General features: G+C 42.1%; 1 protein-coding gene across 7 annotated transcripts; it reads right to left on the minus strand.

Annotated features, from left to right (window-relative positions):
* Nucleotides 1-2,681: 2,681 nt before the first annotated feature.
* Nucleotides 2,682-13,926, minus strand: ZSCAN26 (zinc finger and SCAN domain containing 26). 7 transcript variants are annotated; one of them, XM_010857326.1, is made up of 6 exons: nucleotides 13,839-13,926; nucleotides 12,407-12,471; nucleotides 10,610-10,686; nucleotides 8,451-8,933; nucleotides 8,024-8,141; nucleotides 2,682-4,564 (listed from the first exon to the last, which is right to left on the minus strand). In XM_010857326.1, the coding sequence occupies exons 4-6, from the start codon at nucleotides 8,868-8,870 to the stop codon at nucleotides 3,663-3,665; spliced, it is 1,440 nt and encodes a 479-aa protein (XP_010855628.1). In that variant the 5' UTR covers nucleotides 8,871-8,933; nucleotides 10,610-10,686; nucleotides 12,407-12,471; nucleotides 13,839-13,926; the 3' UTR covers nucleotides 2,682-3,662. The 7 variants fall into 7 exon arrangements, with proteins under 7 accessions (XP_010855628.1, XP_010855627.1, XP_010855626.1 ...); XM_010857325.1 differs by lacking the exon at nucleotides 12,407-12,471; XM_010857324.1 differs by lacking the exons at nucleotides 10,610-10,686; nucleotides 12,407-12,471 and adding an exon at nucleotides 13,138-13,251.
* Nucleotides 13,927-14,305: the final 379 nt, after the last annotated feature.

The following is a 14,305-nucleotide window of genomic DNA, read 5'->3' on the forward strand; positions in this document are numbered from 1 at the left end:
TCTCTGGGATTCTCCAGGCAATAACACTGGAGTGGGTTGCCATTTCCTTCTCCAATGCATGAAAGTGAAAAGTGAAAGTGAAGTCGCTCAGTCGTGTCCGACCCTCAGCAACCCCATGGACTGCAGGCTTCCAGGCTCCTCCATCCATGGGATTTTCCAGGCAAGAGTACTGGAGTGGGGTGCCATTGCCTTCTCCGCAGCCACACAATAGCACTCAACAAACATTTGTTTAGTATGTATTTTAAACCACCCCTGGCATCATGATATTATTTTACATCTTATCTTTTTCAGTTAACTTGGCGATCTTCCCATACCAGTTCATCTTTTAAGAGCTAATTAGTATTCCAGTGTATGGGCTAATTTACTTAACTATCCCTACTATATTTTTTCTTTATAAGTAGAGAACACCACTGAATATCTTTATATGCTTTTATGAATATATTTCTAGGGTCAATACATACTGGAATATATTTGTCAAAGGGCATGTGCATTTAAATTTAAATCCCCTGTTTAATTTTTAAGGGCACTGCTGTTTAAGAGTAAAAGGAGAATCTAATAGAATAATTCAGCCCAGGTGAACATGGTGGCTCAAAATCAGAATTAATATTAACAACCAGTTAATATGTGAAAAGATGGTCATTTTTGACAGTAAAACTACTTAAAAACTCTAAAAGTAAACTCAAACAGAAATGGCCAATCAGAATATCGCTGCAATACAGTACAGTCTTCCTGACTTTCTGCTCTGAGTAGATTTTTAACTGCATTTTAGGGTGTCTAGGATGTTTTATTTTTTAAGCAAAACCCCAATTGAATCTAACATTTGCCCTTTGTTCAACGTTTCTATAATTTCCAGGAATAAGGAAAACATTATTTAAATATATCTCTATCCATCATTTGTGCCTAGGTGGTTATTTATGGGTCTGCCCCCAGGGTACAGATGAGTGCACCACTTCCTTTGGAATTGTAAGGAAGAATTAGGTTAAAGTGTCAATGAACTTAGGGTGCTTGTAATACCTATAATATAGAGTCATCATGAAAAGAAAAAGCCAAGATTAATTTTCCAGAGCGCTAAGAGTATGTACTGTTCATGGGGTTCTCAAGGCAAGAATACTGAAGTGATTTGCCATCCCTTTTCCAGTGGATCATGTTTTGTCAGAACTCTCCACTATGACCCGTCTGTCTTGGGTGACCCTAACACGGCATCTCATAGTTTCATTGAGTTAGACAAAGCTGTGATTCAAGTGATCAGTCTGGTTAGTTTTCTGTAACCATGGTTTCCATTCTCTCTGCCCTCTGAGGGATAAGGATAAGAGGCTTGTGGAAGCTTCAGTCAATCCTAAAGGAAGTCAGTACTGAATATTCACTGGAAGGACTGATTCTGAAGTTGAAGCTCCAATACTGTGGCCACCTGATGCAAAGAACTGACTTATTGGAAAAAAAAAAAACAAAAAACCCTGATGCTGGGAAAGATTGAAGGCAGGAGAAAGGGGCGACAGAGGATGAGATGACTGGATGGCATCACCGACTTGATGGACATGAATTTGAGCAAGTTCCGGGAGTTGGTGATGGACAGGGAAGCCTGGTGTGCCGTAGCCCATGGGGTCACAGAGTTGGACGTGACTGAGCGACTGAACTGAAGGATATATAATTCTTCATACTTTGAATCTTTTCATTATCATCGCTCTTTAATAGAGAATAAAGATATTTCAGGTCACTTCCTTAACTGAGCAGATTCAAACAGATCTAAACTATGATATAGAGCTAAATATTTAGGCATTTACCTCAGCACATCCCTTAAAACTCTTGGAAAACTCCCTGGTATCAACTTAATTTTACTAATAAAAGCAGAATAAAAGATACATACCTTATGGCTTAAGCAATGGAATATGACTGACTTTCCATAAAATTCAATTTCTTGAAAAATTACAGCTGCTTCTCCTGCAGATTTGGTCCTTCTCCAGAAAATGGCATTAACTGTAGCTTCTGGTCAGCTTGCACTAAGTCAGATCACAGTGGGAAGTGGATCAAAGACTCCTAAGTGCCTATTTCAACCTTCATTCTCCCCTTTACTCTTAGTGACAGAAGCCTGATTTTCAGCTGGACACTCTGAAACCCAGAATAAGATACACTTTCCAGTTTCCCTTTCTTTAGTTTTGGCCTATGATATATGTGCTGAAGTGATTTATGGGAAAGCTGCTTAAAAGGAGCTGACTGACGGGGAGGCATCTCTGTTCTTCTGCCTCTGTCCACATTTTGTATGTGATAGCTGGAGCTTCAGCAGCCATCAAGGATCATCATATGATGACTTTAAGGAATGATGGCATGAAAGGCAAAGGCTGGGGCCCCTAGTGATGTCAGAGAACCACCTTCCAGGCCTGGGCTGCTGTCTCTGGCCTTTTCTATTTAAAGAAAAACAAACTTTTATTATGTTATTCCCACTTTTTGTGTTTAAATTATATGCAGCTGAACAAAACCTTAGCAAAACCTGAGGGCTCACCAGTCTTCTCAACCACATGACAGACTAACAAGTATTTTCCAGACAGCGGTACCCCAAGCAGCTGCCACCAATCAGCAAGTGATGTTTATCATCCTGGTGACATATTCAGAAGTCAGACTCCCCTAAGCTTACTAGTCTTCACCATTACCATGACATTTTGGCATTCACAATGTGACGAACATGATCTCTTCCAAGCTGATTTTATTACTTGACTTTCAAAATTCCAGAACAAACAGCATTTTAAAGTTACATCATCAGTATTAAAGGAAAAAAATCCAATCTCTTTCCCCAGACATTTATCAAAGTTGCTATGCAGCAGCCACTATACTAACACTGAAGTTATCAAGTAAGATAGTTGCTACTTGGATTAATTCAGCCTGGTTCATTCAAATAACTTACCAAATCTCTTCCATAGTCTAAATAAAACTTTAGTTTCTAATTTGAATCAATGAGGTATACATGGCAGGGATGGGGCTGGGAAATGGTAAAATTAGATCATCATTGCTTTCCAAAATGCTTCTGCTGATTGGGGTGGGGATGGGGTAGTAAAATCAGTGGAGTAAAATGTTTACCATTAATAACCTGGACTTTAAGATACCTTTGAGGGACTTCCCTGGCAGTCTGGTGGAAGTCTGCGCTCCCAATGCAGGGGGCATGGGCTTGATCCCTGGTCAGAGAACTAAGATCCCATGTGTTGTGCAATGCAGCAAAAAAAAAAAAAAAAAAAATTAAAAGGTACCTTTCAGTGTGGTATTCCAAAGTCTTTTTTTATTTTGTATAGGAGACTGCTGCTGCAGCATGTGCAAAAATATCAACCCTCTCTTCTTCTGCTTAAACCTATAAATTTATACATACTTGACTCATTGATGACTTCAAGCCCTTGATCATGAGGCTCTCTGCTACTTGGAGACACATAACTACACATTTACCATGTTAAAGCCTCTGAGAAGTCCTGCAGTGAAGAATGCTTTTACCTTTGATCCCATAGTACCATCTAGGGTCAAAATATTGTGGCCCAAAGCTGACTACAAGGAAAATAAGAGTGCAGGCAGAAAGCCTTCAACTTGGCCCCCAATTCTCTGCCAGAACTGGCTAGAATGACTTTTCCTGAAGTGCTGCTTATTAACGTACTGTCTCTGATGGTCTATAAGGAGAGGACACTTCATCAAGCCAGTCTGTTTTTGTGGTGGTATCTCTGATGTTGAAAAAGACCAGACCTCTGCCTGAAGGCTTCTCCACATTCATTACACTTGTAGGGTTTTTCCTCGTTGTGGATTCTCACATGCTGAGCGAGATGGGAGTTTAATCGGAAGGCTTTCTGGCAAATAGTACACTTGAAAGGTTTTTCTCCAGTGTGAATCCTGTGGTGTCGAATAAGGTCTGATGTCAAACTGAAGGTTTTCCCACACTCATTACACTGGTGGCTTCTGGAGTGGCTGTGGATTCTCTGATGGTGGGTGAGGAGAAGGGCCTGACTAAAGGTTTTTCCACACTCTTTGCACTGACAGGGCTCCTCCTGACTGTGAATTCTCTGGTGTCGATTAAGGTGGGAGCTGCGCCGAAAGTTCTTTCCACAGTGGATACATAGATAAGGTTTCTCTCCAGTATGGATTCTGAGATGTTCCAAAAGGCCTGCGTTCTGGCTAAAGACTTTTCCACACTCCTTGCACTGATAAGGCTTCTCACCAAGATGGATTTTCTGATGTCTGACAAGGTGTGAACTTCTCTGAAAGGCTTTCCCACATTCATGACACTGATGACCTTTTTCTCTAGAGCATATTTTCTGATGTCCAGGAAGACTCAAACTCTGACACACTTCAGCTTCACAGAGTTTTTCTTTCCTGTATGAACTTTCATGCTTAATCAGGTCTGAGTGCTGGAAGAATGCCTGCCCATATTCTGAGCATTTACAGTCAGTCTTCTCCTTGGGCTCAGCCTGCTGCCTATCCAAGTTAGAGTCCTTGTAATGAACCTCCATGGGTTCAAATGGTTTCCCAGATGATTCCACTCTTCCACAGGAGTCTGTCTCTACAACCAGCTTCCCATTCTCAATCCTTTTCGCCTCCCCTGAAACATTAAGCATATAACACCAATTACTTGCTTTTTGGTGCTCAGGAGAAGGAATCTGCAATTAGGAGGATAAAACTGAATGTGTGCAAAATGGAAATGTGGATGTTTGTGTTTGTATATAACATATATGGAATGATACATAAGAAAATGTTTCTCAGTGGCTGCTTTGAGAGGATTATGGTGAGAGATGACTTATTTTAAATGGTTTGAAGTCATGTGATACATATGCATAAATACACACAGAGAGAAGTTAGCAAGCAAGTAAACAGTCATAAAGGGCAGGGCTCTATGTTCTTTTTTGTTTTTAAATCTGCTTATGGCTTCAGTGAAGAAAATACTGAACATTTTCCTGCCTTCATCCCTTCCTTCCTAAACCCATCCTAAATGCCAATCATTACTGTAGGCACTGAGGTTATCAAGTAGAATAAAAACTTATTTTTTATGAACTCTTTTTAAAGGAGAGACAGAATTATAAACAAGTAGTGGGAAAATAACGTAAAGTTTGTGCCAGACATAGCAGTGACACAGAAGAAAAAAATGATTGTTATAATTTTATCTTTGAGAACTTTTTGCTAATCTAGTTTTCTATAAATTACCATAAAACATCAACCACCAGGCAAAACCAGGAAATAAGAGTATATTATACAACTTAAGTTTTTGAATAATTTATAATGGCTATATTACTTTAAAAACTTCAGTTAACTTAGGCAAAATGATGAGATCACTGGTCTCAAAATTGAAGAAAAAGCATATAGAATTGCAGGGTCTGAAAAGAACATACAATTGGAAGTATTTAAAAGTGAGATTAAACAAATAAGGACCTACTGTATAGCACAGGGAACTCTACTCTGTAATGGCCTGTGTGGGAAAAGAATCCACAAAAGAACAGACATATGAATATGCATAACTGATTCACCAAACTGTATCCCTGAGACTAACATGACATTGTAAATCAACTAGACACCAATAAAAAAATTTTTTAAGTGTGGATATACATATAACTGATTCACTTTGCTGTACAGCTGACAGCTGTATGTTCTTGATAATGGTCTGCCATGTGGAAATTAGAAAGCTAGGTCAATTAAATACCCAGGGCAAATAAGAGAAAGGGATAGCACCAGAAATGAAGAAATGAACTGGAAATGAAGGCATGCAGACATGGTGCCAATTTTATCACTGATTAGCTGTGTTTCTTAGGTGATTTAAATCCTCTGGGCTCAATGTCCTCACCAATAAATCAAAAAAACACTGGGCCACAAGACCTTGAGGGTAACATGAAGTCCACAAAAATGTGTTAGCCTTTCCTGATCTCCTCGGACAGCAGAAACTGCTTTCCTGTGTGGTTCAGTAGATCCATTATAGTTCATTGCTTTAATCATTTGCTTATAGATGTGGCACAGAAGAGATAATAAACAATGTTTGCTGAATAAAAACTTAGCTCAGACACCAGGGAGAGGGTCAGAGGGAATACCAGATAGGAGCACGAGGTCCAGGAGCATGAATGGGATGGAAAGCAGAATGAGAGTAAAAGGAGAAGTGGATGGAGATAGAAGAGAGAGAGAGTCTAAACAGCACTAATAACAAACAAATGAAGCTTACTCTGTGTGAGCAAGATAAAGATAGCAAGCAGAACATTTCAAAAGTGAGAGTCAGTGAGAAAGTGAAAATGAAGGGTGGGGGGAGGAGGTATCAGAGAAAGTAAAAGCACATGTTGGGGAGGCAGAGTAGAAACACTAGAAACCTGATCGGGTGTAAAGGCCTTTGGCAAGAGGATGAATAGCCCCCACAGGGAGGGAGTGAGAGAACAGCCTTTTCCATGAGGACAGAATGACACACACAACTAAAAGGGAATGCAGGGGCCTCCCAAACTGAAAAACAACCTGAACTCTGAGTGTAAAATAACATTTTTCAACAGATCTAGAAAGTAAGGAACAATTTCAAGAATCTACTGTTGTTAAATCTACTTTTTATATTTAAAATATATACCCATCATTGATTACATGGCATAAATTCATTTCTGCAAGGCTGTTTAGAAAAAGTAGGCCTCTCTCTTTTGGCTGCTTTACTCAGAAAGCTTCCAGAAGAAGAGGAATTCTGAAGTATACTCAGAAACTGCACAGGGGAACCAGGTAGTAAGTAAAAGAAGGCTTTACAATTGAAATCAGCCATGCATCAAATAGATATATACTGAAGGTCTACTCTAGGCGCGGGATGGTAGCAGACTCAGGAGACAAAACAAAGCCCTGTCCTTTGGGTCCGGCAGGAGAAAAAGAGAAGTAAACCAGCAATTCTAATATAATATGATCAGTTCTATGGTAGCTTTAGCAGCAGAGGTGGGGAAACTGATCTAGACTTGGGGGGATTTAGGAAGGACAGAGAAAGTGATATCTAAGCTAGCTGTGAAGGAGGAGTAGGAATTAGCCAGCGAGAGTGAGGAAAAAGTATTCCAGACAGACAAGGCGGGAAAGGGACTCAGCATGAGGAGAAACACACGTAAGAGCTGATGGAACCAAGGATGACTAATTGTCCCAGTGTGTCTGGGAATGAGGGGTTTCCCAGCACATGGAATAGTTGGAATGAAAAGTCTCCAGCAAACTGAAGCAAGCTGATTATGTCAGGGAATACGAGGCTGCAAGGTCTGCAAGTGCCAGAATATGCTAGGTGAGGCTTCTGTTAAGAGCTATTGGGAGTGACTGGAGGTGATGGGTTGTTTCTTAGTTCATTGAAGGTCTTCAAGGAGGGGAGCAACAGTAATGAATGTGTTTAAATGGTGGAGAATGAACAAGAGGTAATTTAACTTTAGCAGAAGCACCAAGATGAGAGACGGTAAAACAAAAAAGAGAAACAGGGCTTGTACCAGACTGGAAAGAGGAGAAGAAGAATGAAAGGGATAAATATTAGAAAGAGAGATTTCAGAGTCTAGAGCAAAAAGAAAAAAACAAAAGAAAATCCAGACAACATTTAGAAATAAAAGGCAGTAGTCATTTACAATAACTGAAAGGTGGTAAGAAAAAATAAGCAGTGAATCATGTGGCTGCCATTCTTTCCCTTGGGAGAGAAACAAGCACTCCTTTTTAATTCACACCCCCACCCCCCAGTAATGGGGAGAAGAGGAAGGTAAAGGTTCACACAGGAGAAGGATTCAGTTTTAATTAAACAGAAAAAACCAAACTAGAAACACTCAAAAACAGAAACAAGGGTTAGGGAAAAAGGAAATGTCTGGGGCGATGGAAACTTCTCTGTCTTGATTGTGGTGATGATTAGACAACTGTCATTATTTCATGTTTGTGAAAACTCATTGGCCTGTACACTTACAAAGAGTGAATTTTAGTGCATGTAAACTAACCTCAATAAACCTGACTCAAAACAAAAACAAAAAAGCAAAATGCCAAGGGTGCCGAGCAAGGCCTCCAGGCAGAACCACAAATCTCACATGCGAAGATGCAGTCTTCTTACCCTTCTCTCTCTCGGGCTGTGGAACGTCACCTTCAGGTTGGACCTGCCGCTCTGGCGTGGCTTTTCCAGGGGCTGTCTCCTCCATGAACACTTCCTGTTTCTTTGCCTGGTTTGGGTCCTAGGGATGATTAGGTACACGTGGGTTTAGGCGGAAACTGCTGTTCAGAAAAACACTTCAATGTTTAGAAAAGGAAGCGAAGAGAAACCACAGAAAGGCAAAGAAAAGAGGCTGGAGAGCCTGGAGTACATTCAGTTTCCTCCCAGCAGAGGCAGGATGGCTGAGGTAAGAGCTTCAGCAAGAAACAACCAGACTACAAAGAAACGGAACCCAAGCTGAGCAGTTCTTCCACTGCTGAAGTCATGGCTACAGCTCTGGCCCAGTGTGTCAACTCCTGCTTTCTTGCAAAGGGGGACACCTGACCCTTACCTCCTGTTGTCCTGTTCCTCCCAGCTCCAGCTGCAAATCCTCCAGGAAAACCACCGCATCTTCCCCGCTCTCCAGGTGATGCTCCCGCAACCGGGCCTGAAGCTCCTCAGGCAGGATGGTCAGGAACTGCTCCAGCACCAGCAGCTCCAGGATCTGCTCCTTGGTGTGGGTCTCAGGCTGTAGCCATTGTCGGCAGAGTTCCCGGAGCCGGCTCAGGGCCTCTCGAGGTCCTGTGGTCTCTTCATAGCGCAACTGCCTGAACCGCTTACACAGGGGCTCCTGCCTGAAGCCTGTGCCGTTTCCCTGAAGCTTGACTCCCTGTTCCCGAGCAGAGAGGTGATCCTCCTTTACCACCTGAAGCCCCTCCTTCTTCAGGTTCACAGGAGCCAGGGAAGGAACGGTTCCCCATGCTATCGCCATCCCCACCTTCAGACTGCTCTGAAGTGGGGCAACTTTCTTTTGACTGCCTCCTCAGGGATACCCCTGAAAATGTAATAACAAGAATCACAGAAACAGTAATAGTAGTAGTAATGATAATAACTGCAATAGAAATACCCCTTTGTTGGATTTATACATTTCCAATAATTACTATCCATTTCTTCTCTCTCTCTGAAACAACCATACAAAATGAGAAGACTTCTCATTCTGTTTTACAGAAGATCGCCAGCTAACAGCATAAATAACAGATTTGAAAAATCACCATTCTGTAGCCCTTGATGAAATAACTGATTCAATCAAGGACCACAAATGGGTGAAATCATTGGGTAAAAAGCAGTAAGGGGAAAGGATAATCTCAGCCTCAAAGAATCACCACGCTGATTGCTTATGAATTACAAAGGGAAGAATGGCGCTATCCGGCAGTCAAATGAAACCTAGCAACACCAACAGTAAGATAACTGACCTTGTGCCTTAATCATGTATGCAGCATTTTTACTAGATGTGTTTAACACGAATCTAATAATGAGGAAACTTTCAGATAAATCTAGAATGTCCAGAATGCAGCTTATCTACAAGAGGTATGCACTTTTCAAAACATCAATTTCATGAAAATAAAGAGTGAGTGTGGGAAAGGTATTTCTCTAGACTAAAGAGATACAGCAAAACGTAACAAGTGAAATTTGCTCTTGAATAAAAAAAATATATACAAATGTTTTGAAGAATTCAGAAATCTGAATAATATATAGGCAAACCAAATAGAGCCCAAAGGCTGTATTTGTACTTAAAGTTTTACCAGAATACTGCTGCTGCTTAGGTGCACAGTCATGTCTGACTCTGCAGGGATTGAACCCGAGTCTCCCACATTAAAGGCAGACTCTTTACCCACCGAGCCAACAGGGAAGATTGATTTTTTTCTTGTTGAAATACAGCCAAACCCATTTAGTAGATAGTGTTTACATCTGCTTTCAGAAATACACTAGCAGGACTGAGGACTTGAACATTGGGGCACTGACCCCTGCTCAGTCAAAAATCCAAAATCTGTGTGCTACTTACTATCTCTGCTGCAAAAACAAAGGAACTGATAGATGAGCAAGGGTAGGAAGCTAAAACAGCTTCAACAGGATCAGGACTCAAACTCTAGTTCTTTTGACTCCACATGATCTTTAACCAAACACAAACTTTCCCCCACTTAAAGATCTGCAAAATGAAAATACATGTACTATATGCACTGAAAAAACCCACGTATAAGTGGACCCATGTAGTCCAAACCCTTTTGTTCAAGGGTCAACTGGAGTTACCACAGAGACTGCAGCACCTGCAAAGCTCAGCTATTCTGGCCCTTCACAGAAGAAGTGTGCAGATCTGAGAGTCTCCTCGGGTGGGATACAGTTTTGTGGTCATGTAAGAGAATAGCCTTATTCTCAGGAGATGGTACTAAAACTTATTTTCAAATGTTGCAAGAAAAGGGGAGTCTGTGGAGAGGTATGAGGAGAGAGGGAGAGAGAAAAAACACAAACGTAGCAGGAAGTTGACAAGAGCTGCTATATGTGGGGTTTATAGTGTTGACCATACTATTCTTACAACTTTTCACTAGATTTGAAAATTCTCCAAATGTTGAGAGGGAGACAAAAGACACAAAATGAACAAAACTGTTTGTATGTTCATTCATTAAAGCCAGTATCAGAATTAACTAAAAGAACATAAGGATATTCACAACTTACCTCATTTATTGTCTAGGTGCCACACTCTTAGTTGCTGGAGATACAGAGATGAAATAACCTCTGGCCTCTATAGCTCTCTGCCCCACAAGAAATCAAGTAAATAAGCAATTACAGTTGCATGTATTAAGTGCCACGGTGAAGGTAGACACAGGATGCTAGCAGAGCTCAGTGGTAAGACACTTAATCCCTGTTAGCAGGTCAGAAAAGGCCTCTTGAAGGTGAGCCCTTCTGACTCGTAAAAGACATGTGAAAGTCAGACAAGAAAATACAGAAAGGGTTTTCCAGACAGAGAAAAACCTGAGCGCAGAGCTGTTGGAAAACCTCACACGTTCAGGGTAGTTGTTAGTTATAGCTGGGAAAAGGGTGAGTGGGGCTGGAACCTGGGAAACACCTACGTGTAAGCAAGAGAAGAAGGAACAAGCAGGAAGGTAGAAAAACAAAGACAGTAGAATCCAGGAGACAAGGGGCCTGCATTCCATCCAATTCTGTCACTACACTGTTTACTCATTTGTAAAATGAAGATAATACCTAATTCAGAGACATGTTTTGAGGTAAATGAGGGCATCTCAACTGGAGAGTAGTCCTCACTCACTGCAACTAGAGAAAGCCTTGCACGCAGCAATGAAGACGCATCCACAGCCAAAAATTAAAACCAAAACAAACAGAAAACCCCAAAACTTTCCATGTCTCCTTGTCCATAACTATATTGTGCTCAGTAGCATCCGACTTTTTGCAACCCTATGGACTGTAGACCGCCAGGCTTCTCTGTCCACAGGATTTTCCAGGCAAGAATACTGAAGCGGGCTGCCACGTCCTCCCTCCAGAGGATCTTCCTGACCCAGGAATCGAACCCATGTCTCTTGCATCTCCTGCACTGCAGGTGAATTCTTTACTGCTGAATCATCTGGGGAGCCCATAACTATATTAGTATTTCTAAAAAACATACAAACAAAAACAAAAAAAAGTCAGTGACTTCCCTGACAGTCCAGCAGCCAAGACTCTTTGCAACAAATGCAGGGGTCCCGAGTTCAATCCCTGGTCAGAGAACTAGATCCCACATGCCACATCTAGAAGATCCAGCATGTCACAACTAAGACCCAGCAGAGCCATAAATACTTAAATAAATATTATTTAAAACAAACAAACAAACAGAGGTCACTGCAACCTCTGTAAAGGCAATTCTGGTCATTGGATAGGGAGAACAGTCACCCAGCCACAGGAAAATGAGAAAAATGGCACAAGCAAAAATTACTCTTTCAAAAAACAGGACATTGAAAGGAAAAAGAGAAATAGGACCTAAGCTAGGAGAGGGTAACATACAGGACAGGTATGTTATGTACCATCTTTATGCCAATGATTTCCTTATTTTTCTGCCCAGACCTCTCAAGAGTGACAGATTTGTCTTCTGGCTATCTGGTTCCTGGACACCTTACAAAAGCCTATCAAACGCAACATGTCAAGATGAACTCAGAGAGGCTTCCTGGTGGCTCAGTGGTTAAGAAACTGCCTGCCAATGCAGGAGACATGGGTTCAATCCCTGGTCTGGGAAGATCCCACACGCCTCAGAGCAACTAAGCCTGTGTCCCACAACTGTTGAGCCTGTGCTCTGGGGCCCAGGAACGGCAACTATTGAGCCCAAAAGCTGCACTACTGAAGCCCATGTACCCTTGAGCCTGTGCTCATAACAAGAGAAACCACCTCCGTGAGAACCCCATGCACTGCAATGCAGAGTACCCCCCATGCCCAGCAATGAAGACCCAACACAACCTTAAAAAAAAAAAACTCAGAGAATTATACCATCAATCTTTTGAACAGGCTCTTGCTGTGTGGAGACTCTTGATTTTGATGACTCTTGAGTGACTCTAGAGATAAGTGAAATAGTATCTGCCAATTGTTGGCACACACTTCTGAATCAGCATGAATAAGGCTCACTCACTCAGTGGCTGTGTCCAGTTAGGTTCCAAATTCAGTTCGCTGTTATATAGTATCACTCCCAGCTGATACTTATTTGTCAAAACAGGATTTACAATCCAAAACGCCAATGCTGCTGCAGCTGACCCTTAAACAACAGGAGAGTGAACTACATGGGTCCACTTATACATGGATTTCTTTTTTTTCAAATAGGCCAAATCTGCAATGTGGCCCTGTGAGTAGACAGAGCAGACTGTAAAGTTATAGTTGGATTTCTGACTTCACTATGGGCCGCTAACCCATGTTGTTTAAGGGTCAACTGTATTCTTAAAAGAAGTGAAAAAATGTCCATGAAAGTAATGATGGTTAGCCAGAAAACAGTTTGGTACTATGATGGTGAATTTTATTTGACAACTTGACTGCACCATCAGGTACCCAGATATTTAGCCAAACATTACAGTGGGTGTTTCTGTGAGGGTGTTTCAGATGAGATTAACATTTAAAGGAGTCGACTGAGTAAAGCAGATGGCTTTCATTTATGTAAGTGGACTTCATCCAATCGGGTGAAAGCCAGGATAGAACAAAAAGGCTTTCCCCCAATAAGAGACGTCACTTGCCTGACAGCCTTCAAGCTGAGAAATCAGCGTTTTTCCTGCCTCCAGTCACCCGATTCCAGTCTTGCCCTCCAGTCTGGTCTCATCTCGAGTTCCCGGCTGTAGATGCTTAAAAACCTGTCAGGTGTTTTTCCTTTGCTCAAAACCTTCCGAATACTCTTTCCACATCAAGAAATGAACAAATTCCTTACACAATACCCACTTTTTCTACAGGCCTCCTCCCACCCCCATCTCTCTGACAGCATTTTCTACACACTTTCCCCTTGTTGACTGTGCTCTAACCACTCTGGGCTCCCAGCTACTCCTCGAGTATGATAAGCAAGCTCCTGCTTTAGCGCCTTTGCATCTGCTGTTGCCCCTTACTAGAAAACTCGTGTCCGCAAAGGCCACGTAGGTTTTTTAAACCTCTCTCAGGCTTTTGCTCAAAAGTCACCTTCTAAGGCTTAACTTTATACATATTTAAAATTGAGCTCAGTGGATAGAATATATATATATATACACACATGCAGATTGTGCCTCTAGAACAAGATCCACAGCATCATTCCTTTCCTAGGCCCCAAGATTAACATCTCCTGTCCTCGCCCACTCAGAGTCCACAAGTCTCCTCCATGGGGTAAGGCTTCTCCGCACCTCCAAGGAAATCAGCTGCTTCCCAGCCCACGGGCCGCAGTTACTCCCCAAAATGGAGCACAATCACCACTCACCCCTCCAAGGACCCACGGGAAAAGCCAAAAGCTTTCAAGCAGCTTGTTAGCTCTTTACTCGGCGGCCGCTCTCGCTCCGCGGCGCACTTGACCGTCGCTCTAGGAATACTGGAGGACTGCGGCTCGATGGCCTCCTGCTCCCGCCTCCCAAGAGGAGGCCAAATTCAGGCTAGTTGGTTGAGCGGTCTCCGGTCTCCAAGTCCAGAGGCTGGGAGGGGCGTCCAGGTGTGTTTTTAGGTTTCTTAAATTTTTAACCCGAAATTTATTTCATTCATGTAGATGACACGCAAATTGGTGAAACCTTGCGTATTTGGGGGCTTTCCAGGTTGCCCTCCGGAGAAGGCAATGGCAAGCCACTCCAGTACTCTTGCCTAGAAAATCTCATGGACTGAGGAGCCTGGTGGAATGCAGTCCATGGGGTCGCAGAGTCGGACACGACTGAGCGACTTCACTTTCACTTTTCACTT

The sequence above is a fragment of the Bison bison genome, unplaced genomic scaffold (assembly GCF_000754665.1).
Source record: "Bison bison bison isolate TAMUID 2011002044 unplaced genomic scaffold, Bison_UMD1.0 scf7180017864379, whole genome shotgun sequence".
NCBI lineage: Eukaryota > Metazoa > Chordata > Mammalia > Artiodactyla > Bovidae > Bison > Bison bison.